This window comes from Bufo bufo, chromosome 2, assembly GCF_905171765.1.
Source record: "Bufo bufo chromosome 2, aBufBuf1.1, whole genome shotgun sequence".
NCBI lineage: Eukaryota > Metazoa > Chordata > Amphibia > Anura > Bufonidae > Bufo > Bufo bufo.
In genome coordinates, this window is record NC_053390.1 from 309,905,049 (window position 1) to 309,931,233 (window position 26,185).

Genomic DNA, 26,185 nt, shown 5'->3' on the forward strand with positions numbered 1-26,185 from the left:
AATAGGACATTTTCTATCTTTTTGCATAACGGACATACTGGGGGAAAGCACACGGATCATCAAAAAAAAAAAACAGACGAGCCACCATGCCACTACCTATTGGAATAGTCTAAGTGTAGTTGGCAGCTGACCCACAGGAGTCAGAGACACCGATGCGAATTACTGAAGGAAAAGGCAAACTCGTATTCGTGAAACTGGTCCGTCAGGGCTGGCAGCAATGGTTCAATTCGGTAGTCAGGCTATAGTCAGGGAAGGCAGCGAATGATCAGAGTCGATGAACAGGCAGAGCAACGGTACACAGGCAGACAAACAGATATGCACTTCTTCACTGGAACTCTAGAAAACTAAAACTGAGGCACCCTTCCCTAGAGGAAGGTGCTCTAAGTATTCTCAGGTGTCCAGCCATTAGCTGGAGAGGATTAGTGTAATAATACGCTGGCCCTTTAGAGGGGTTGTCTCACCCAAACAATTAGTGTTAAATGTAACATTAACATCGCTATGATCATTTTTGCAAATACGTTAAATTTTCTGTGATGCATCTTTTGCTTGATATATGAAGATTCCCGCCCCCCTATTTTTGTTTGTTGCCAAAGGGAACCAGCTACCGCTGTAGCACTAGCAGAGGTGGCTGCGCAGGCATCGGGCCACACCTTCTATGTGTTTGGAATCTGTCAGGAGTGAGCACGCTCCGCAGCCAGCAGTGACGGAGAGCGCAGCTTGCAGTGCAGAGGCTGGGACACAAAAGCCCATGGTAGCACTTTGTAGTGCTTCCGCGGGCTTCCGTTCCATGCCTCCACTCCGCAAAAGATAGGTGAAGTCCTATCTTCATCGTGTCTTGTGGATTGTGGACCCATTCAAGTCACTGGGTACACATCCGCAGCACGGAGTGCACACGGCCAGTGCCCATATATTGCGGACCAGCCTTTTACAGTCCGCAGTACAGGCACGTAGCCGGTCTGGTTGTGCACATGAGCCCTAAGAGACAAAGGAATGAGGTCTAACAGGAGAGTGCAGGCTGGGGCCTCCAACTGCTGCAGGGGCTGGCGGAGACCGGATGGGTGATGCAGATAGCGGGATGGCGGAAGACATGGAGCACCGCTGTGACAATCATGTCCTGTTACTTTCAATAGGAGCAAGATAGGATGGGAATCCTGTTGTAACTCTGGTTGCCAACTTACAATCTTGCAGCTGTCACTGGAAAGTATGATGGCACTGTGTAATTTTCCTTTACTCTATGCCAGAGATTTACATACTCTGAGTGTGACCAGACCGGCACGGTCACACGCTGAGGGCGTTGTCTGCATCTTTGTCTGATTTATATTAGTCATAATTCGGAAGCATTATAGAAAAGGTGCTGATTGCAAGTACAGGATCAGCTTGATAACACAGCATGAAGATTCAGATCTAACATGGGCGATGTCTGCAAACGATTTCTGCACTCCACCATACTATAAGGAATTGCGAGCTGAATAAAAAATCAGTGACTGGCAAATAGTCACAGCTTGGAATGATTCAGTTAAAGGGGTTTTCTCATCTCAGACAATGGGGGCATATCGTTAGGATATGCCCCCATTGTCTTATAGGTGCGGGTCCCACCGCTGGGACCCGCACCTATATCGAGAACGGAGCCCCGAAAGTTAAGGAGAGCGCACTGCGCATGCGCAGCCGCCCTCCATTCATTTCTATGGGGCTGCCGAAAATAGCCGAGCGCTGGCTCGGCTTTTGCCGTCTGCCCCATAAAAATGAATGGGAGCAGGGGCCACGCATTTCTATGGGAGAGGCGGGGATTAGCGCTTGGTGGACGGACCCTGTGAAATCTGGGGTCCTCCAGCCACAGCACTTCCTGCTCAGTTCTCGATATAGGTGCGGGTCCCAGCGGTGGGACCCACACCTATCAGACAATGGGGGCATATCCTAACGATATGCCCCCATTGTCTGAGATGAGAAAACCCCTTTAACTGAATCATTCCAAGCTGTGACTATTTGCCAGCGATATGCCCCCATAGTCTGAGATGGGAATACCCCTTTAAATGCAAATTGTTGGAGTCACCGAGAATCCTTGTGCTTTCCTCGCCTATCTCAAGCCCTAGTTCTAAGTCTCGTCTGCAGACATGGTTACCTTATAAGTGCAATATGCTGCAGACTCTGCTCCTCTGCCAGTCTTGGCACTAATCTGCTTTGTCTTTACTGCAGAAAATATGGATCCCAGGCGAAACAAAATGTGCTTGTGACACAACCACAACGTCTGTCCTGGTCCATATCTGTATACAGTCATGTTAAAGGGGGTTTTCCAGTTTGCATCAACCTCCTGTAAAACAATCATTTATGGAGGTAGATGTAATTTTTTGATATATATCTTTTACCTTTATTGCTGCTATCTTCTGTTCTGGACTATGGTCACATGACCTTGTAGCTCTTTCTTATTTCCTGTGATACTATGTCCATGGGCGTGTCGGTGATAGGGGAGTGTCTATGTAACTAGATGGGTGGGAGGAGCTATAAACTAGCTGGGTGTTAGGGGCAGTGATAGGGGAGGGTCTATGTAACTAGATGGGTGGGAGGAGCTATAAACTAGCTGGGTGTTGTTAGGGGCAGTGATAGGGTAGTGTCTATGTAACCAGTTGGGTGGGAGGAGCTATAAACTAGCTGGGTGTTGTTAGGGGCAGTGATAGGGGAGTGTCTATGTAACTAGCTGGGTGGGAGGAGCTATAAACTAGCTGGGTGTTAGGAGCAGTGATAGGGGAGTGTCTATGTAACTAGCTGGGTGGGAGGAGCTATAAACTAGCTGGGTGTTGTTAGGGGCAGTGATAGGGGAGTGTCTATGTAACTAGCTGGTGGGAGGAGCTATAAACTAGCTGGGTGTTGTTAGGGGCAGTGATAGGGGAGTGTCTATGTAACTAGCAACAACTGGTTTTCCTTATAGAGCATGAATATAACATGTTGATTTCTGGGTAACTTTTTTTTTGTATATATCACTTGTGTTTATATCACTTTTTATATTTTTATTATTTTTTGTTCAGGTGGAACTTTCTCGTTCCTTTACATTCAGGAACTCTGGCCAAAGCTATGAAGGAATTCCAATAATTGCTGCCAATATGGACACAGTGGGCACATTTGAGATGGCAAGAGCGCTGTGTAAGGTGAGGAAGAACCTATGCTAAAATAAAAAGTCAGTCATATTATATACGGCTAACCCCTTAAGGACGCTGCCTAGTAGAATACTCTAAGGCACAGCATTATTTTTTATCTCTGGAATTTCGAAGCTATACATTTTTTTCATCAACTTATATGTTTGAGGGCTTGTTTTATGTGTAGATGTCGATGCAAAAAAATGCCATGCTGTCCCTTATTGATAAAATGTCTGTGTACTGTACATTAAAACATGGCAGGCAGCTATGATGCGTTTCAGAGGCGATCTGCCTCCTTCAGATACAAATAGCCTGGTGCAAGGCAGAAGTTTAAATAAGGGGGAAAAGAGACCAAGAAAGTGTAAACTGAGAATCCGCTGGAAAGGTAGATGGAAAAAGTATGTATAAAGTATAGGTATATATGTAAATCACAAGTTTTTTTAATCTGCATAGCATGATGCTAAAAATTTATGTAATATCACAGAATTATATAGCTACCTATTAAAAAATAACTTTTAATTAATAATAATAAAAGAGCATCATTCCAATTATTTCTATGATATTGGTTAGTATGCCAGATTTGATTACAGGCAGACCTATCCTGAACATCAAGGTGAAGGAGGTTCAATTGATATAATAGAAGGTAAAGACTCAGAACTTACGTTTTGATGATATATGTAAGTGTGGAGGGTTCAATATCCTGAAGGATATATGATGACTAACCCTTTACTTACCCCTACATGACCCTAATGCTTTCTCAAGTTTCTCAGGTAGGCTGCTGGTAAGTAGGACAAGAGGGATTGTCCTGTAGATGGTGAATTCCGATATGGAATGTCCAAAAAGAAATGTCCCGACGCGTTTCCCCAAGTACAAAAGCTTGGTTCGTCAGGGGACTATGTTGATAATCCGTAGCCGAAGGATGGTGGCTATACGTTCTGGCGGTAACAGAGGCTGATGATACGCAACCTCTACTGCCTTCTGGCAGAGTTTAAATAGCAGGCCTTTTGGCGCCATCTGTATAGTAACGCCCCCCATCGGTGGGTGTGTTGGTGTGCCGGTATCCTTATTGGTGCATGAGCGCTGTCCCTCACGCAATATAACACACCTCTTAGCCGGCCTCGCTATCCTCTGTCTCTCCGATGCTCTGCGTCATGTCCGGTCACATGATCGGGAGCCCTAGTCGTCACATGGTCATGGTTTCCTGTCTGTGGAACGCATATGCGTGCCATTGTTTTTTTTTCATGACACGCACAGCCCACCACTGATCCTCCTTCTTCACACAGACGCTTGGGTATCGGAATATTATTATCTTATCTTAACTATAAGTAGAGACTCTGCAACTAGAGGCCAGTACAGAGAATTGTATTGGAATCACAATATTTACTCGATAATTTGGAGATTGATAACTAGTAGTAAGATGTTTTTAGACTATTTGAGCCTATTCTGGCTCTGATAATAGCTGGATTCATAGTCATATCTAATTTATTAGTGGATCCTATGTCTATGGTACAGAGAACATAGAGGCATAACTGAAAAGAAAGGGGGGGGGGGGGGGGGGGGGGGAAATTGGTTTAGATAAAGCATGTGTTGGAGATTTGTTCATTCAATCCCAGGGGATGGGTGGTTTTAAGTCTATAGATCCACTGGGCTTCCTTTCTTAAGATTCTGTTGTCCCAATCTCCACCCCTAGGTGATTGCCTTACCACCTCCACCACTTGAAATTTCAAGGTTTTTGCATCCCCATTATGGTATTCATTTACATGACGTGCTATTGGTTTTTAACGTTTATTCCTAATATCCCCCAGATGTTCACATACTCTTCTTCTAAATTCGCGTTTGGTTTTCCCAATATAGTTTAATGGGCAGGTGCAGGAACACATGTATACTACTCCTTGGGTGCGGCAGTTAGCGAAATCATAGTTTCGATATATTCTGCCCGTGCTCGTACTAGAGAAGGAGTTAGATTTAAGTATAAATGGGCAGCACACACAGTTGTTTCCACATCTAAAAGTTCCTGGGGGTCTGTTTCCAAGCCAAGTGGGGTCACTAGGTGGTTTTTGATAATGACTATGTGTTAGTCTATCCCGTAGTGACCTACCGCGTCTATACGTGATGGTCGGGGTGGTTGGTAGAAGTTCAATTATATCAGGATCAGAGAGTAGAATATCCCAGTTGTTATTTAGGATATCTCTTACCCTCTGACTCTGCTTGTCAAATGTGCCAATAATTCTGGTTTTGGTGTCAGTCTGACATTGGGGGACCTTTTTTACAAGTAAAGAATGCTATCTCTTTGGTCGGCATGCTGAAATGCCGCCCTTAATATCTGGTCAGGATAGCCCCGTTCTTGAAATCTGCCACGTAGATCTGCGGATTGTTTGTAAAAAGAGGAATGTGATGAACAGTTCCTTTTTATCCGCAAATATTGGCCTCTGGGAATACCTTGTTTAAGGCTCAATGGATGGTAGCTATCCCATTGAAGCAGACTATTAGTGGAGGTCGCCTTCCTGTATGTCTCAGTATGTAATACACCCATATGTTTGGTTATACGTACATCCAGGAATGCCAAGGTGTCATGGTCAATCTCAGATGTAAATTTCAGGCCTATCTCGTTGATATTCAAATGTTTGAGAAAGTCCGAGAACTCTTCTCTGCTGCCGTCCCATAAAATGAACACGTCATCAATGTATCGGCCCCAATATAATATATTGGAGGCCCATTGACGACATGACTCATTGAATACCAGCGTGTCCTCCCACCAGCCCAGGAACAGATTAGCGTAACTGGGCGCACATGGGCTACCCATCGCTGTGCCCCTGAGCTGGTGGTAGAAACGTGTTTCGAATAGGAAGTAGTTGTGAGATAGGATAAATTCCAAAACTCTGATGACAAATTCAGAGTGACGCTGGTATTGGACACCACGTGTACTCAAAAAATGTCTTGTCGCGGTAACCCCCCAGTGGTGTGGAATGCTGGTGTATAGAGCTTCCACATCAATGGATGCCAAATAGATGGTGACAGGGAACTCATTCCCTCGCAACGAGGGACCCGGACAAAATAACCCTTTGCCAAAATCAAGTCATTAACCTTACGGACAGAATACTAAGTGAACAGGAGAGGAGTATCCTAAGTAGGGGCCTCTCCTTCGTTCCAGCCACAAATTTTGATTCCTTTGAGTGGATCAAAGACATCAACCTTTTTGTCCGTAAACTTAAATGGCGAAAGTTCTTTAAAACTCACGACGAAGAGGAGTGCCATAAATTAGGTATCACCAGATCTGATCTAGAGGGGGTTCGGACCTTGAGTTCCCTATTAGATGACAACGATACCACTCGTGGTTTGGGGCCTTTCACTGACCTCAAACGTAAAAGTACAAGAACCCCACCCCCTCAGGACACCATAGTTATAGATCTTTTTTGTAAACTGGTGACTGACCAACTGACCAAATTAGAGACAGTACAAAATACTAGAGTCAGCAATCTAAGTAAGAATGAGATGCAGGCCCTCATTAAGTTGGAAAAGGATCCCAGCATTATACTAAAATCATCTGACAAAGGTGGTAATGTGGTCATAATGGACCACAGTACATACCGGGTCATGTGTTTGTGTCTACTCAATGACACCACATGTTATGCCACATTACCAACAAATCCCACGATTAAATTCAATATGGAACTTGAGACCATATTGATTCAGGCACTCGATGAGAAACTAATATCCAAGGACGAAATGGGTTATATGTTATCAAACCATCCTCAAATCCCTACCTTCTATGCTCTCCCCAAGATCCACAAGGGTTACCCACCCATAAAAGGACGACCGATTGTCTCTGGCATAAATTCCATCACGTATGGTGTCAGCTCGTATGTTGACAGGGTCCTGAGACCGTTTGTGCACTCTCTGCCGTCCCATATTAGAGACACCACAGATTTATTACTTAAAATTGAGAGTGTCGAGGTTGCGGATACCATCTATTTTGCATCCATTGATGTGGAAGCTCTATACACCAGCATTCCACACCACTGGGGGGTTACCGCGACAAGACATTTTTTGAGTACACGTGGTGTCCAATACCAGCGTCACTCTGAATTTGTCATCAGAGTTTTGGAATTTATCCTATCTCACAACTACTTCCTATTCGAAACACGTTTCTACCACCAGCTCAGGGGCACAGCGATGGGTAGTCCATGTGCGCCCAGTTACGCTAATCTGTTCCTGGGCTGGTGGGAGGACACGCTGGTATTCAATGAGTCATGTCGTCAATGGGCCTCCAATATATTATATTGGGGCCGATACATTGATGACGTGTTCATTTTATGGGACGGCAGCAGAGAAGAGTTCTCGGACTTTGTCAAACATTTGAATATCAACGAGATAGGCCTGAAATTTACATCTGAGATTGACCATGACACCTTGGCATTCCTGGATGTACGTATAACCAAACATATGGGTGTATTACATACTGAGACATACAGGAAGGCGACCTCCACTAATAGTCTGCTTCAATGGGATAGCTACCATCCATTGAGCCCTAAACAAGGTATTCCCAGAGGCCAATATTTGCGGATGAAAAGGAACTGTTCATCACATTCCTCTTTTTACAAACAATCCGCAGATCTACGTGGCAGATTTCAAGAACGGGGCTATCCCGACCAGATATTAAGGGCGGCATTTCAGCATGCCGACCAAAGAGATAGGCATTCTTTACTTGTAAAAAAGGTCCCCCAATGTCAGACTGACACCAAAACCAGAATTATTGGCACATTTGACAAGCAGAGTCAGAGGGTAAGAGATATCCTAAATAACAACTGGGATATTCTACTCTCTGATCCTGATATAATTGAATTTCTACCAACCACCCCGACCATCACATATAGACGCGGTAGGTCACTACGGGATAGACTAACACATAGTCATTATCAAAAACCACCTAGTGACCCCACTTGGCTTGGAAACAGACCCCCAGGAACTTTTAGATGTGGAAACAACTGTGTGTGCTGCCCATTTATACTTAAATCTAACTCCTTCTCTAGTACGAGCACGGGCAGAATATATCGAAACTATGATTTCGCTAACTGCCGCACCCAAGGAGTAGTATACATGTGTTCCTGCACCTGCCCATTAAACTATATTGGGAAAACCAAACGCGAATTTAGAAGAAGAGTATGTGAACATCTGGGGGATATTAGGAATAAACGTTAAAAACCAATAGCACGTCATGTAAATGAATACCATAATGGGGATGCAAAAACCTTGAAATTTCAAGTGGTGGAGGTGGTAAGGCAATCACCTAGGGGTGGAGATTGGGACAACAGAATCTTAAGAAAGGAAGCCCAGTGGATCTATAGACTTAAAACCACCCATCCCCTGGGATTGAATGAACAAATCTCATACACATGCTTTATTTAAACCAATTTTTCCCCTCCCCCCCCTTTTCTTTTCAGTTATGCCTCTATGTTCTCTGTACCATAGACATAGGATCCACTAATAAATTAGATATGACTATGAATCCAGCTATTATCAGAGCCAGAATAGGCTCAAATAGTCTAAAAACATCTTACTACTAGTTATCAATCTCCAAATTATCGAGTAAATATTGTGATTCCAATACAATTCTCTGTACTGGCCTCTAGTTGCAGAGTCTCTACTTATAGTTAAGATAAGATAATAATATTCCGATACCCAAGCGTCTGTGTGAAGAAGGAGGATCAGTGGTGGGCTGTGCGTGTCATGAAAAAAAACCAATGGCACGCATATGCGTTCCACAGACAGGAAACCATGACCATGTGACGACTAGGGCTCCCGATCATGTGACCGGACATGACGCAGAGCATCGGAGAGACAGAGGATAGCGAGGCCGGCTAAGAGGTGTGTTATATTGCGTGAGGGACAGCGCTCATGCACCAATAAGGATACCGGCACACCAACACACCCACCGATGGGGGGCGTTACTATACAGATGGCGCCAAAAGGCCTGCTATTTAAACTCTGCCAGAAGGCAGTAGAGGTTGCGTATCATCAGCCTCTGTTACCGCCAGAACGTATAGCCACCATCCTTCGGCTACGGATTATCAACATAGTCCCCTGACGAACCAAGCTTTTGTACTTGGGGAAACGCGTCGGGACATTTCTTTTTGGACATTCCATATCGGAATTCACCATCTACAGGACAATCCCTCTTGTCCTACTTACCAGCAGCCTACCTGAGAAACCTGAGAAAGCATTAGGGTCATGTAGGGGTAAGTAAAGGGTTAGTCATCATATATCCTTCAGGATATTGAACCCTCCACACTTGCATATATCATCAAAACGTAAGTGCTGAGTCTTTACCTTCTATTATATTAATTGAACCTCCTTCACCTTGATGTTCAGGATAGGTCTGCCTGTAATCAAATCTGGCATACTAACCAATATCATAGAAATAATTGGAATGATGCTCTTTTATTATTATTGATTAAAAGTTATTTTTTAATAGGTAGCTATATAATTCTGTGATATTATTTATTGATGATAGCGTACCACTACAATATATGACACTCTGTGATTGTGTTAAAAATTTATGTAATCATGGATAAAGAAAGCGGGTGTGTGAAAGTGAATGGTGAAAAGTAAATAACACTAATGTGAACCGACTGAAAACCTAGGGCCAGGGGCGGATTAAGTGCATGATAGGCCCGGGGCTGTCTACCCAACTCGCCTACTTGCCCCCCTTCCCCCCCTCTCCATTTTTGTTTTTCTGTATGAAGAGGCTGCGCCACAGTCTCTTCCTAGGCTATGTGACATTGTTCACATGGTCTTGTTGCAGCTCTGTCCCATCTGAGTGATTGGGGCTGAGCTGTAATACCAAGCGCAGTGCTATCAAATGGACAGAGCTGTGCTTAGTAAAGAGCAAAGAGGCTGCAGCGCTCACTGGGACATCGCAGTCTCCTCATACAGCTGATTGGTGGGGGTGCCAAAGGAGCTGTCAAAAATGAAAGGTGAAATCTGTTTCTATGGGTAACTAACCCATTTCTAATTTACACCAGTTTGATAAATTACCCCAAATGTCCCTATAGTGTCTACAGCAATTATAATGTCCCCTAGAGTGCCCCCAGTAATAATATTGTGCTCCAGGTAATAATGCCTGTATAGTGTCCCCAAAAATAATGTCCTCTAATAGCAACGTCCCAAAACTACCCCCATATAGTAATTTCCCCCACACTGCCCCCATATAGTAATTTCCCCCACACTGCCCCCATATAGTAATTTCCCCCACACTGCCCCATATAGTAATTTCTCCCACACTGCCCCATATAGTAATTTCCCCCACACTGCCCCATATAGTAATTTCCCCCACACTGCCCCCATATAGTAATTTCCCCCACACTGCCCCATATAGTAATTTCCCCCACTCTGCCCCCATATAGCAACTTCCCCCACACTGCCCCATATAGTAATTTTCCCCACACTGCCCCGATATAGTAATTTCCGCCACAATGCCGCATATAGTAATTTCCCCCACACTGCCCCCATATAGTAACTTCCCCCACACTGCCCCATATAGTAATTTCCCCCACACTGCCCCCATATAGTAATTTCCACCACACTGCCCCCATATAGTAATTTCCCCCACACTGCCCCCATATAGCAATTTCCCCACACTGTCCCCATATAGTAATTTCTCCCACACTGTCCCCATATAGTAATTTCTCCCACACTGCCCCCATATAGTAATTTCCTCCACACTGTCCCCATATAGTAATTTCCTCCACACTGCCCCATATAGTAATTTCCCCCACACTGCCCCATATAGTAATTTCCCCCACACTGCCCCATATAGTAATTTCCCCCACACTGCCCCATATAGTAATTTCCCCCACACTGCCCCATATAGTAATTTCCCCCACACTGCCCCATATAGTAATTTCCCCCACACTTCCCCATATAGTAATTTCCCCCACACTGCCCACATATAGTAATTTCCCCCACACTGCCCCATATAGTAATTTCCCCCACACTGCCCCATATAGAAATTTCCCCCACACTGCCCTATATAGTAATTGCCCCCACATTGCCCTATATAGTAATTGCCCCCACACTGCTCCATACAGTAATTTCCCCCCACTGCTCCATACAGTAATTTCCCCCCACTGCTCCATGCAGTAATTTCCCCCCACTGCTCCATGCAGTAATTTCCCCCCACTGCTCCATGCAGTAATTTCCCCCACACGGCTCCATACAGTAATTTCCCCCCACTGCTCCATACAGTAATTTCCCCCACACTGCTCCATGCAGTAATTTCCCCCACACGGCTCCATACAGTAATTTCCCCCCACTGCTCCATACAGTAATTTCCCCCCACTGCTCCATACAGTAATTTCCCCCCACTGCTCCATGCAGTAATTTCCCCCCACTGCTCCATGCAGTAATTTCCCCCACACGGCTCCATACAGTAATTTCCCCCCACTGCTCCATACAGTAATTTCCCCCCACTGCTCCATGCAGTAATTTCCCCCACACGGCTCCATACAGTAATTTCCCCCACACTGCCCCATATAGTAATTTTCCCCCACTGCTCCATGCAGTAATTTCCCCCACACGGCTCCATACAGTAATTTCCCCCACACGGCTCCATACAGTAATTTCCCCCACACGGCTCCATACAGTAATTTCCCCCCACTGCGCCATACAGTAATTTCCCCCCACTGCGCCATACAGTAATTTCCCCCCACTGCGCCATACAGTAATTTCCCCCCACTGCGCCATACAGTAATTTCCCCCCACTGCGCCATACAGTAATTTCCCCCCACTGCGCCATACAGTAATTTCCCTCCACTGCGCCATACAGTAATTTCCCCCCACTGCTCCATACAGTAATTTCTTCCACACTGCCCCATATAGTAATTCCCCCCACACTGTTCCCCATGTAGTAATTTGCCCCCCACACTTCCCCATCACGTAATAACCCCCCACACTGCCATCCATTAAGTAATTTGCCCCACACTGCCCTTCTTTAAGTAATTTGCCCCCACAGTGCCCCCAATTAAGTAATTTGCCCCCACTGTCCCTGTAGTAATATGTCCTCCTCTGCCCTCCAAAGTTGGCACACACACAAAAAAAGGCTAATACTTACCTGTGTCCGGAATGGTGAGGCAGGCGTGCGTATGTCAAAGCCCTGCGATGACTTCACCACGCACGCTGCCTCAGGCTTTTACCACCACATAGGCCTCAGGCCTACTAGGCTTGTAGTCTATGGCGGTGATAGGCCAGGGAACTATGTGCTCCCGTGCTCCCGTACTGTATGGAGCCGTGTGGGGGAAATTACTGCATGGAGCAGTGGGGGGAAATTACTGTATGGAGCAGTGGGGGGAAATTACTGTATGGAGCAGTGTGGGGGCAATTACTATATAGGGCACGGGAGCACATACAATCCGTACAAGAAAAATTATCATATATCTCACATCTATTTAATTTCCTTTACAGTGTAAAAAAACTTCCTCATATACCTATTTATTTAATGACTGTGGGTGAGGGATATATGATAACATATATGCGGGCAATAGAATGTCACCTCTGTAAGTATCCCTCATTCCTGTCCTATCCATTCATACACTTTAATGCATGTTGTCCGGATATTATAAACAATTGCAATTGTACTTGGACCTTCCTATAAGTGATATACCTCAACTTTAAAGATAAAAATAATTACATCCCCTCAACGCGCATTTCGCGTTACTGCTTCTTCGGGAGGAGAGGCTTTAGGGGAAATGCTGGGGCATGATTTCAAAGTAGTTGTGGCCTATCACAAGCTACGCATTGTTACACGTGATCTATCTGTCATTACGGTCGTCTTATCAGCGCATGGCCAATCATTGTCCGCCACGTATATGCTACTTCCGCCCTTCCCCTGAGTTCGACGCCAAGAAGGGCAACCGACCACACCAAAGTGACGTAGGTTGACATTTTTGGAGTCTCATCTCCTTGCAGACCTGCTGAAGTGCCGTGGCTACAAGACTCACCATGCGCACTTAGCCACACTTATTCATATATTGGGAAGGAACTTGTAAAAAAAAAAAAAGATTGTTATTAAGAATGGGAATATAATCATCAAATCTCTTGTAAAAATCAACAAATATATATCTCTATAGGAGATATTTAGACTAAATAAGGTGTATTGATGATGTTAAGGTGCAATAAGTGCAAAAATAGACTAATTTAAATATCCCTCAATAATTCATGATTAGTGCAAAAAATGACAAATAAAAAAGTGCATGATCAAATTTACATATTAAACACACATGATTTTCATAAAAACACATAAATTTCATACCCAACATTACAAGTACTATTACATGCAGCGATCTCCTCCACAGCATAGGGAGGAGCAACCACTATGCTATCGCTCGTCCACATGCTGTCTAGTTCTTTACCGGCAGCAGATCGTGATTAGATAGTATGATCTTCCGCCGGCAAATCGTGATCTTTAAAGGGGTTCTCCAAGACCATAAAATGTCCCCTCATGTGACGGGCACCCCACATGGAGAATATACATAACCCGTTCCCGGAGCCGCTCCAGGTCCCCGCACAACCACTGCTGCTTCTCCCTGCACACGGATGAAAACATCCGGTGTCGGGGGGGAGCAGCCAATGGCAGGCGGGGACGGGGACGAGCCTCCCTAGCATCGCGGAGCCATTGGCTGTTTCCCCCCGCGGGGAGCGGAGTAAGTATATTCCATTTGGGGTGCCCGGCACATGAGAGGACATTTTATACTCTTAGAGAACCCCTTTAAGCATGCTGAAAGATCACAATTGCCCAGTACTAGATTGTATTAAACTGCCAGATGATCGCTAAAGAGCGTTACTACGAATGCCAGTGTAATACAGCCCTAAGCCTACTGGGGTGAGAACAGTGACTAAGAAAGAGTGGAGTAGGTATTTGCATAATGAACTGAGGCTATTCAGCAGTGGTGTGCCCCACTACTGAGGGACTGAGTACAGATTAACAATAATGTGCGCAGTGACTGAGGTACTAAAGTGGGGTGGATATTGACACAACACACTAGAACAGGGGTAGGCAACCTCCGGCACTGCAGATGTTGCGAAACTACAACTCCCAGCATACATATTTGCTCTGCTCTTCTCAGAACTCCCATAGAAGTGAATGGAGCCTGCTGGGACCTGTAGTTTCATAACAGCTGGAGTGCGAAAGGTTGCTGACCCCTGCACTAGAATATGCCAGCTGTGGTGTGAACAGCCACTAAGAAACTAGTGTAGAATAATAATTAGGGCTCATGCACACGACCGTGGATTGGATCTGCATCTGATCCACATTTTTTCAACAAGGCCGCAAAAGATGCAGAGAGCACTTTGTGTGCTGTCTGCATCCGCGCGTCCGTTCTGTGCCGTCTGCAAAATTATAGAACGTGTCCTATTCTTGTCCGCATTATAGACAAGGATAGGACTGTTCCATTAGGGGCCGGCTGTTCCGTTCCGCAAAAGGCAGAATGCCTGTATCCGTGTGGATGTGAGGATGAAGGGAGCTAAGATGTGTATGTAAATTGATAAGCATGTGGGATACAAATAAGTCATTAATACAATTGAAAATGAAAAAAAAAAATGAAATGATTAATACAAAAATTAAAACATAAGAAATACAATATATGAAGCAACATAATAAACATAGCAACACAGATGTCCAATGGAAGGAAAAAAGTGATCTGTTAATGTCTAAGGGTCTATTCACACGTCCGTTTTTTCTTTCCTGATCTGTTCCGTTTTTTGCTGAACAGATCTGGACCCATTCATTTTCAATGGGTCCTGAAAAAAATCAGACATTGAGCTGTCCGTTTTTTTCCAGGACCCATTGAAAATGAATGTGTCCAGATCTGGTCCAGATCTGTTCAGCAAAAAACGGAACAGATCAGGAAAGAAAAAACGGACGTGTGAATAGACCCTAATTCTCTCAGTAGCTTCATTCAGACCATTGGGAACCAGTGACTGAAATTTGAATATCCATAAAGACTCTCTGTTGACCAGTTTATTAAAGCAGTTTCTGGTATTTTCAAGGATCTGTTCTAAAAGATATAATTTTAATTTTAAAGTGGGGTCTTTGTCATGAGTAGTAGAAAAATGACATGAAACTGTCATTTGGTTTCCCATTGGTTGTGTTGGAGCGATGGGTGTTCTATCGACTCCATATAGTTTGGAAAGTTTGAACTCCAGTCCTTGGCGGTACAAATTTCCCAGGCAGGAAAGTACCTCTGCGAAGCGGCTCTGGACGCGGGGACGATGGTCGCCCGCTCCTCGGCTCTCGCGGTATCTATCCGCCGTGCTGTGGCTTAAAGTCTGGTCAAGACTTCCAATTGCCGGGTCTCTACTCTTTGGTACCCGGCTAGATGATATTATTTCGGAAGCAACAGGGGGAAAAAGCACCCATTTACCGCAACCCAAGGCGAAACGTTCCTTTCGTCCTAGGGTCACATCTTCCCGTTATCAGTCAGCGAAAAGGCCCATCCTTCAAACCCTTGATCTTTTTCAGGAAATGTGGCAAACTCATATATCGGACGCTTGGGCACGAGAGGTAGTGACATCAGGATACAAGATAAAATTCAAATCTATCCCACCCAACCGTTTTTTCCTCTCCCAGCCGCCCAAGGATCCAGGTCGGGTGGCTGCTTTCTTCCAAGCAGTCCAGTCCCTTCTCATACGGGGCGTGATAATTCCGGTCCCCTTACACAAAAGATTTACGGGTTTCTATTCAAACCTTTTCGTAGTACCCAAAAAGGAAGGCGATGTTCGCCCAGTGCTGGACCTCAAGATAGTGAATTGCTTCCTCCGCATTCAACGGTTCAAGATGGAGTCACTCCGCTCCGTGATTGGCTCTTTGGTACAGGGGGAACTCATGGCATCGATAGATATCCAAGACGCCTACTTACACGTTCCCATCGCACCCGCTCATCAACGTTTTCTTCGTTTTGCTATTCATTCATGTCACTACCAGTTCGTCGCCCTGCCATTCGGCCTTGCGACAGCTCCGAGAGTGTTCACAAAGGTGCTTGTCCCCCTCCTGGGTCTCCTGCGCTCCAGGGGCATCACTCTCCTCCCGTATCTAGACGATATCTTGATCAAAGCATCTACGGTCTCCCAATGCGAGGAGAGTCTTCAGATCACTTTGAGCACCCTGTCCTGCTTCGGGTGGATAGTCAATTGGCGGAAATCCTGCTTATCTCCCACCACACAAATCAGGTTTCTGGGCATGATACTAGACTCAGGTGCAGCCGTGGTACGCCTGCCATTGGACAAGAGCGTGGACATTCAGAGATCCATACGCATATTACTCCAACGCCGCAATACGTCTACCTGCAATTGCATGCGGGTGCTGGGCATAATGGTGGCCTCCTTCGAGGCCATTCCCTTCGCTCAATTTCACACAAGGTGTTTTCAACTAGCCATTTTGTCATCTTGGGACAAATCCCCGGATTCTCTGCATCGCCGGATCTGGCTGTCCCTCCAAACACGTACAGGATTTCTCGCCACACGGACGGTCCAGGGTGTTTGGTCTCCAAACTTCCCATCAACATACTGGAACTCCGGGCCATTTATCTCTCCCTTGTCCATTGGATTCTGCAGGGTCGTCCGATCAGGGTCCAGTCGGACAATGCCACAGCTGTGACCTACATCAACCACCAAGGAGGGACTCACAGCCTTCCGGTGATGCAGGAGACTGCAAAGATTTTGCAGTGGGCGGAGTCCCATGTTCCGGTGATTTCAGACTTTCTCAGCCGGACAACAGTGGTCCCTCCATCCTGAGGTGTTCGAGGCCATCTGTCTCAGTTAGGGACGTCCGGAAGTGGACTTGATGGCGTCCAGGTTCAATCACAAGCTCCCGTGCTTCCTCTCTCGCGCAAGGGATCCAACAGCACACTGCGTGGACGCTCTCGTGGCGCCTTGCGACAGCTTTGCGTTTCTTTACGTGTTCCCATTGTTACCACTTCTACCTCGGATCCTACGCAGAATCAGGAAGGAAGGCATCAAGACGATCCTGATCGCCCCAGACTGGCCTCGACGAGCTTGGTACTCAGAACTCATTCTTCTGCTAGGAGATGCTCCGTGGCCTCTGCCAATCAGAACCGATCTACTCTCCCAGGGCCCAGTCTTCCATCAGAGTTTAGATAAGCTATGTTTAACGGCGTGGCTGTTGAAACCTTTCTGTTGAAACGCAAAGGTTTTTCTGATGCGGTCATTCGAACCATGATTAGGGCCAGGAAACCTTCCTCTTCTAGGATTTACTACCGGACCTGGAAATCCTTCTTGCGTTTCTGCGAGGAACGAGCTCTTCCTCCCAGGCGTTTTTCCCTTCAGACGGTTCTAGCGTTCCTTCCGTCAGGATTGGACCTAGGCATGGCTCTCAGTTCCCTCAAAGGGCAGGTCTCGGCCCTGTCCATTTTTTTCCAACGTACTCTAGCCATCCTAGGTCCGGTCAAGACTTTCTTGCAAGGAGTAGCTCACACCGTTCCCCCATATAGGCCCCCATTACATTCTTGGGACCTGAACCTGGTTCTCGGTTCACTCCAGACAGCGCCGTTCAAAACTCTGAGTGAAGTTTCCGTCCGTCTACTTTCCTGAAAAGTGGCCTTTTTAGTGGCCATTACCTCTATTCGACGGGTTTCGGAACTGGCAGCTCTCTCCTACAAGGAACCCTTTTTGGTGTTTCACCAAGATAAGGTGGTTCTTCGTCCAGTGCCATCTTTTTTTACCAAAGGTTGTTTCTGCCTTTCACGTGAATGAGGACATTGTTTTGCCCTCGTTTTGCCCTCAGCCTTCTCATCCGCGGGAGGCCTCCCTCCATCGTCTGGATGTAGTACGGGCCTTGAAGATCTATCTGTCGGTGGTGGCCCCCTTTAGACGCACTGACGCTCTGTTCGTTATCTCGGAAGGTCCTCGTAAAGGTTTGGCGGCTTCAAAGGTGACTATTGCTCGGTGGATTCGCTCGGCCATTGCCGAGGCCTATCGTTCCAGGGACAAGGTTCCTCCACCCGGGATCACGGCTCACTCTACCAGAGCGGTCGGGGCTTCTTGGGCACACCTCCACCACGCTTCTGCGTCTCAGTTGTATAAAGCAGCGACTTGGTCCTCTCTACACACCTTTACTAAATTTTACCGGGTGCATTCATTGGCCTCGGCAGATGATTCTCTCGGCCGCAGGGTTCTGCAGGCCGCAGTTCAGTGACTTCCATAGAGAGTTGGTTTGGGAGAATTTTGTTTCCCTCCCCCCTCCCCCCCTGGACTGCTTTAGGACGTCCCACGGTCCTGTGTCCCCCAATGATATGAGCGAGAAAATTAGATTTTTGTGAACTCACCTGTAAAATCTCTTTCTCGCTTGATTCATTGGGGGACACCCACCCACATATTGTTGTAAGGCAAGTGGGGTTCCTGTTTTGCCTGTTGGGACCTTGTGTTTGGTTCGGTCTCATGACAGTGTACAGTTTTCTGTTGATTTTCACTTTAATTTGGTCTCTCCTACTCAGGCCCGTCGCTAACAGACAGGCAAAACAAGCAATTGCTTGGGGCCCCGAGCTGGTTGGGGCCTCGAGCTGGCCCGGGGCCAAGCAGAGCCGGTGCTTGTTTTGCTTCCTTTAAGGCTGAGTAACTCTGAAGATCCGATGGTATATTCTAACCCCCAGGCGTTCCCATGGTGACGGGGACGCTTGCCTGGGGGTTAGAATATACCATCGGATCTGAGTTTTACGAGCTCAGTGAGATCGTAAAAACTCAAATCCGATGGTATATTCTAACCCCCAGGCGTTCCCATGGTGACAGGGACGCTTGCCTGGGGGTTAGAATATACAGGGCCACGCCGCTCACAGCAGTATATTTATAAACTAATCAGTAACTACTTTAACTTTAATCATTGCTCATTGCTGAGCTCTTTACGTGGATTATTTGGATATCTTACTTTGTCTTAGCTCCGGTAATAGCAGGCAGTGCGGGGGGCGGCGCTCATATTTGGCACTGTTTAGGGGAGGGGGGATCTGTGGATGGCACTGTTTAGGGGGGATCTGTGGATGGCACTGTTTAGGGGGGATCTGTGGATGGCACTGTTTAGGGGGGATCTGTGGATGGCACTGTTTAGGGGGGATCTGTGGATGGCACTGTTTAGGGGGGAGATCTGTGGATGGCACTGTTTAGGGGGGAGATCTGTGGATGGCACTGTTTAGGGGAGGGGGGATCTGTGGATGGCACTGTTTAGGGGGATCTGTGGATGGCACTGTTTAGGGGGGGATCTGTGGATGGCACTGTTTAGGGGGGGATCTGTTCATGGCACTGTTTAGGGGGGATCTGTGGATGGCACTGTTTAGAGGGGGATCTGTGGATGGCACTGTTTAGGGGAGGGGGATCTGTGGATGGCACTGTTCAAATTTCATGCACATTAAATGCAACAGCAGTATTTGCACTGTAAAGCGCCTTTTTTATTTATATAAAGTGTGGGTGAACTTAAACTGTATGGCTACACTGTGGTTCCTGTAGGCTTTGCGTGCGTAAGGTGGGGAGGGCGTGGAGGGGGGGGCCTCCATGTCTATTTTGCTTGGGACTCCCAAATTCCTTCAAACGGCCCTGCTCCTACTGCTGGAGCACAAACTGAAATGCTCTCTCCAGGCTGGAGGGGGTATAGCCTGCAGGGGAGGAGCTAACAGTTTTCAGCCTAGTGTCGCCTCCTAGTGGCAGCAGCAAGCTATACCCACGGTCCTGTGTCCCCCAATGAATCAAGCGAGAAAGAGATTTTAGAGGTAAGTTCACAAAAATCAAATTTTTTCATCTTCTGGTAGTTTATCTGAAAAGCTTCTGGATGGATGTCTGCTGTGCACTGGTGCAAATATGTCTGACGTGACAGCCATGAGGCTCTAGTGTCCCGTCCGGGAAACCTCGTTACCACTACTCTATTAGCAGGAGGATGTTAATTTGAACACAGTGTTAAAGAAAGGCACACAAATATATAAAATCACACAACACTGACATAATGACATAAAAAAGATTATAAGAGTTGTCCCTTTCTGAAATGGGAAGAGTTGTATATCTAATGCATTGTATAACACTGAATCGGGTGTCCCCTGATGAGCCCAGGTTATTGGTGTGGGCGAAACGCGTTGGGATTGAGGCGCCTATGTATGTGTTGTTGCTTTAGGGCAGCAATTCCAGGCGCCTATAATATTGCATCTAAACCAATAATGTGTTTGGCATCTTGATAGACAGCTGCACTGCGAATTATATCTATGTATGTACTCAGCAGCTGCTTAGAATATGTACATAGATTATTGTATATACCGAGTATCTTTACTCTTTTGTATCGTTTAAACGACATATTATATTGAGCACTTATTATCTAATATACAGTGCATATATAGCAGTAGATCTTCTGCTGCTTTGTGTACTGAAGAGTTATTATTTTTTGTACCTAGGCTAGGCCATTACTAACTGGGCATCCGACCAGGCTCTTCCCACTATATCCCTTAATAGGGTCAGTCTAGGGCATTCCAGGAGGTTCCTGAACACGGGATCGCCCCTATTGGGGCGGCCATTCCGTTTTTAGGCAGGGACCACGCCATATAGGGCCATACCTAGGGACAGGCCCAAACCAGTAAGCAACAACCCTGCCTATATTTTGCGGTGTCCTCAAGTACCTTGGTGAGGAACAGGAACATTGCCTAAGAGCACACAAAGTGCATATGCACTAATGCCGTGTAGTTTTTTCTTTTCTTTTTCTTTCTGTGTTTTGTTTTCGTGGGAGTTAGTTTTTTTATACGTACTAAACATTAAAGGCTACGTTTTATAACAGGAGGTACCCTGTCACTATAGCATTGTATAACTTAGACATTTTTTTTAGTGTGTGTGTTGGGGGGGGATGGTATGAAGAACACAATTCTGCCAATTTTTTTAGAGTTTTGTTTTTACGGTGTTCACTGTATGATAAAAATGATGTTAACTTTATTCTGTGGGTCAGTACAATGGACAGACTAAATGTATATAGTTTTTGTTATGTTTTGCTACTTTTAAAATAGTGATTTAGATTGTTGATGGAGTTGAGGGCTTGTTTTTTGCAGAGTGAGCTGTAGTTTTTATTGATTCCATTGTGGTATACACACAACCTTTTAATAATTTTTATGCACATTTTGTTGAGAGGCAAAGTGTCAATTCACAGTATAAGGTAAATATGGCGGTACGCGTTCAATAGAAATATTAAATCTCAGCCTGATAGAAAGTTAAATATGAAAATAATAACTCTTTATTAAACTCAATCAAAGGGGTATAGATAAAATCAGGCATACAGGGAATCAGAAGTGCGGAGAGGGATCAAGTAATAGACCATCCGACACTCTGAAAGCCTGACTAGTAACCTGTATGTCAGGCTAACACTCGATAAACGTGTAGCCTGTACTAACAGGATAATGGTACCGCTACACTAAATGCAGGGACTGACAGTACTGATCTAATCCACTTAGTAATTTCTATTGCTCTATGTATGAGAGGCAAGGTGACCAAAAAAATATATATAATAACAATCCTGGCATTGGGGAAGTTTTTTTCTGTGGCGCTCAGCGCACGTGATAAATAACATATGTTTTAGACATTTTTGTATACAGCAATACCAATTAAGTTGATCTTTTTTTTAATGAAAAATGGGAAAAGGTATTTTTAAAATCTTTTTTTTTATATTGTTAAAAACTATTCAACTGTTTTTACATTTTTTAGCTCCCTTAGGGGACATGAACCTGTGAATGTTTGATCATTTGTACAATAGTTCTATATTACAGTGTATAGGAGTTTTTAGAAAAACTATTGTATCCTACCAGAGGCAGGGTGTAATAGCAGCCGAAAAGGACAGGTCTGGGGTCTTCAGAAGGCCTCTGGGCTGCCATGACAACTACTCTGCACCCCGTAATCATGCTTGCAGAGTGCCTATAGGAGAGCAGAGGAGACTCATGGGGCATTTAACAGTCGAGCAGTGAAGTTGCAGTATGATTGAAATGAAATGCTAAAGGCAACCAGGCACACCTGGGGAGTCAGCCATTTCTTATATGCCTGGATGCAGTTAATCATAAGAGAACATAACATTATTGTTAAAAGGAATGTGTCATTCTGCCAGTTTAAACCAGATAGTGGCACACATTCTTTTTTCTCTCTGATAGATTCATATAGATTATTTTTTATTCTATTTTCTGAACATGATTATAGGGGCAGACCTGGGACCTGCTCAGATGTCATTGTGCAGAGAGGGGGAATGTAAAAGCTGTAACATCAGTGACGTTGCAGTATGATTTTGGGAATGGTGTATCCTGTATTTTTTTTAATATAGATAATGACATGGAAAAGTAAAAATGACATCTGTAAGTTTTTTTTTAGACAAACTTAAAGCTTAACTTAAAAACCTGATTTAAACAATAGTTCATTTTCTGATAGCTCATTCCCTTTCAGTTTACTCTCTTTACAGCGATACATAAACACTATTCAATTGATGAGTGGAAGGAATTTGCTGTCACCTCTCCGGACTGTCTTGATGTAAGTAATAGTTTTTATGTAATATACTGTTTTCATACAGCAGTGTCCACTCTTCCCAGCACATTTTTCTAATGGCTTTCTGATTTTCCTGACATAATGTCCTGCATGTCTCATAGAACGTGGCTGTAAGCTCCGGTACTGGCCAGTCTGACTTCCAGCAAGTAGAGGACGTTTTAACGGCCGTCCCTCAGATTCGTTACATCTGCCTTGATGTAGCTAACGGATACTCTGAGCAGTTTGTCCAGCATGTGAAAGATGTAAGAGCCAGGTTTCCCAAGCACACAATCATGGTAAGGAGATGGACTCTCGTGTCTTTATTTTTCTAGTCTTACATCTACTGACATTGGATTTCTGTCTTCAGGCTGGGAATGTTGTAACTGGAGAAATGGTGGAGGAATTAATCCTTTCAGGTGCAGATATAATCAAGGTTGGAATAGGACCAGGTACTACCTATGTAATTTTCTAATGGTGAAAAATTGAAAATAACTAGCCATAGAAATTCTTGATGGTCCCCCCCCCCCCCCCCCCAAAAAATAAAAAAAAGACAATAGTGTGCCGAGAAGGGCAGGGACGGACTGGCCATAGATCCTACAGGGAAATTTTCCAGCGGTCTGATGCCCAGGGGGCCACCCAAGCCCTCCTCAAGGCCGCGGGCCAGGGACATAACAAGCTGATGCTCTCAGCATTAAATAATACTAGAAGCATCAGGTACTTATGCAGTGACCAGCAGGTGCCCTCCTTAATTGAAGTGGTGCGGTATTTTGTGCCGCACTATGGTATTTCTGCCCCTGCCTACTTTAGTTGTCCCTATCTCCGATTGGTTTATGTTGTCCCTGCCTATTTGTGTTGCCCTGCCTTTTGTCAATTTGGACTTGCCAACAATATGGGACCAATTTTTTTTTTTTTTCAGGGCCACTTTAAGTTCCCAGTCCACCCCTGGAGAAGGGTAAAAGCACTCATGGCCCAAACATATTCTTACTTTATTTATTTGAAATGTATAACTTCTATTATCTGATAACCTGGAGAAATACATATGCTGTCTGCTGTTTAAGGTCTTGTATTATCCACATATTGTGTTTGTAGGAAGGACATTTTCCTGGCAACCATGAAATGCATGAAACGCAGTGCAAAATGCAGGCAGCATGTTATAGAGCAGGAGGAGCTGAGCAGAACGATATATAGTTTTATGGGAAAACGTTCAGTAAAGCTTGTCATTTATATATTGAAGTCTCTGCTCTTTTTGACTTCAGTTGTACACATTGGAGGTATGAGTGATAGCATTCTTTGTGTAAGTGTGTATTCAGAGATAGCTGTCAATCACTGATAACACCTCACCGTGTACAACTGAACTGAGAAAAGATATAGATTTCAATGTATAAATTACACATTTTACTAAATCATTTTCCGTAAAACTATATATCAATCTGCTCAGCTCCTCCTGCTCTATAACATGTTGCCTGCAGAATGCACTGCATTTTATCGTGATCTTTTTAAAGAGTATGTCCAGCCAAAACATGGTAAACCAGAAGTTAGGGTTAACGTTTGCATCACATTTACTACCTGTATACAATCTTTTTACGTCATGTCCGACCAGGGGGCTTAGCTTTGCTGGCAAGGGGAGTGACTTTGCTGGAAAGGGACGTGGCCTAAAATGTGGCTTCATGTGCCAAAAATGCACACTTATATGTGGTGTAAAATTAGACTCACACTGATAAAATTCTAGCATAAAATAGACACTCCAAATTTACAAAGGTCCATGCTCCAGAATAGTAAATTCTGACTGTGATTAGTATTCTTAGTGTAAATTATAACACTATTAGTAAATTAGCCCCCTAGGATTTTTTTTTTTTTTTAAGTTTTATTATGGTGACCATTTTTGCCTTTGGGTAAAAAAATAAAAATAAATGGCAAAACCTCTCTAAGAAATGAAATATGATTGCTAAACTCCTGCTGGAAATTGCACCATAGTTTATTTGAGGTAATTACCGGTAAGTCACCTTGACGTACTACAGGCCCACGAAAAACAGACCCCTATTTCCATTGTGTGGTTTGTATAGGATAATGCTATCTTATTCATTGAAACTGTCTTACACTAAAACTGTCCGTTGCCCACAGCAACCAATCAGAGTTCAGCTCTCGTATTACCAGCGCAAAGTAAGAAATGAATGGGGCTCATCGTATCCGTCTCCACCAGTTGAGGGATCCTCTTTGCGGAAGGCAGTCGTGTTGTGTCCAACATGTCGTGTTCAGTTCAACAAATAATTGTGATGGGAAGGCCTATGTAATCACAGGCTCATTCAAAGAACAAAGGACTGGTCAATTTCCAAACCTTACCGTACTAGACAAAAGCAGTATACATGGCTTGGTGCGGAAGTGACATAGTACAGTATCCTTGGCTGATGCAAAAAAAAAAAAAAAAACACAGAAGCTTGCGTTTCCACTAAGATAAAACATTTTGTAGTAAGAATAATAAGGTTGTGGAATTTATTGCCAAAGGATTCATTTTATACCCCCTTTCAATGTAAAAGGCTAAAATATCCTTTAGAACTTTTTTTTTTTTTTTTGCTGTTAAAGGGGTTGTCTCATGACGATGATCACCGTAGGTCCAGCTTCTCTATCCCCTTGCAGTCAGCTTTCATTGCCGGGGTAAGCCGCCTATTGCTAAACATGTACACAACGGAATGGGCGAGCAGAGGACAGTGGACACCACTCTATAATTTCTAGATGTTCTCACAGGTCATATGGACAGGGGTTGTGATTATGAAACAGTCCCTTTAAGATGTTAATCTAATGGCGTTGTATCAGTCTCTCACACTCCATGCAACTTCAATTAGGTTCTGTTTGCACCACCCGGAAGAAGACTGGAGTTGGATATCCACAACTGAGTGCTGTGATTGAGTGTGCAGATGCAGCTCATGGACTGAATGGCCATATTATATCGGTTAGTGAAAATAGTAAGAAGCTCGACAGAGCAGCTCAAGTGGGAAGCTATACAGAATTAAGGCTCACGCACACGAACGTATTTTGTTTCCGTGTACGTTTCAGTTTTATTTTTCGGTCCGTATGTGGAACCATTCACTTCAATGGGGCTGCAAAAAAATATAATGACTGTCTGCATTCATTTTCCGTATGTCCATTCCGCCAAAAAATAGAACATATCCTATTATTGTCCGTATTACAGACAAGGATAGGACTGTTCTATTAGGGGACAGCTGTTACATTCCACAAAATACGGAATGCACATGGATGTCATCTGTATTTTTTGCCGGACTGCAAAATACATACGGTCGCGTGCATGAGCCCTCACGTTGTATTCACATAGCCATGTCTGTTTTGTGAAACGCAGAGCTGCAAAACAGTGGCACCAGCCGTGTGCACCACGCATTGTGATGTGGATCTGTTGACTTCAGTGGGTCTGCGATCTGCATGTTGCGGGCAAAGATAGGACATGTCCTATCTTTGCCCGCAACATACGGATCGTGGACCCATTGAAATCAATGGGTCTTTACTGCGATGTGTGGTGCTCA

General features: G+C 44.8%; 1 protein-coding gene across 1 annotated transcript in view; it reads left to right on the forward strand.

The window, feature by feature from the left end:
• Positions 1-26,185, forward strand: part of GMPR2 (guanosine monophosphate reductase 2) — a 48,691-nt gene that overhangs the window by 18,739 nt on the left and 3,767 nt on the right. The window contains exons 3-7 of the mRNA XM_040416925.1: positions 3,021-3,140; positions 22,575-22,658; positions 22,775-22,948; positions 23,020-23,101; positions 25,493-25,599. Coding sequence (XP_040272859.1) covers positions 3,021-3,140; positions 22,575-22,658; positions 22,775-22,948; positions 23,020-23,101; positions 25,493-25,599 — 567 coding nt within the window. The remainder of the gene's footprint in view (positions 1-3,020; positions 3,141-22,574; positions 22,659-22,774; positions 22,949-23,019; positions 23,102-25,492; positions 25,600-26,185) is intronic.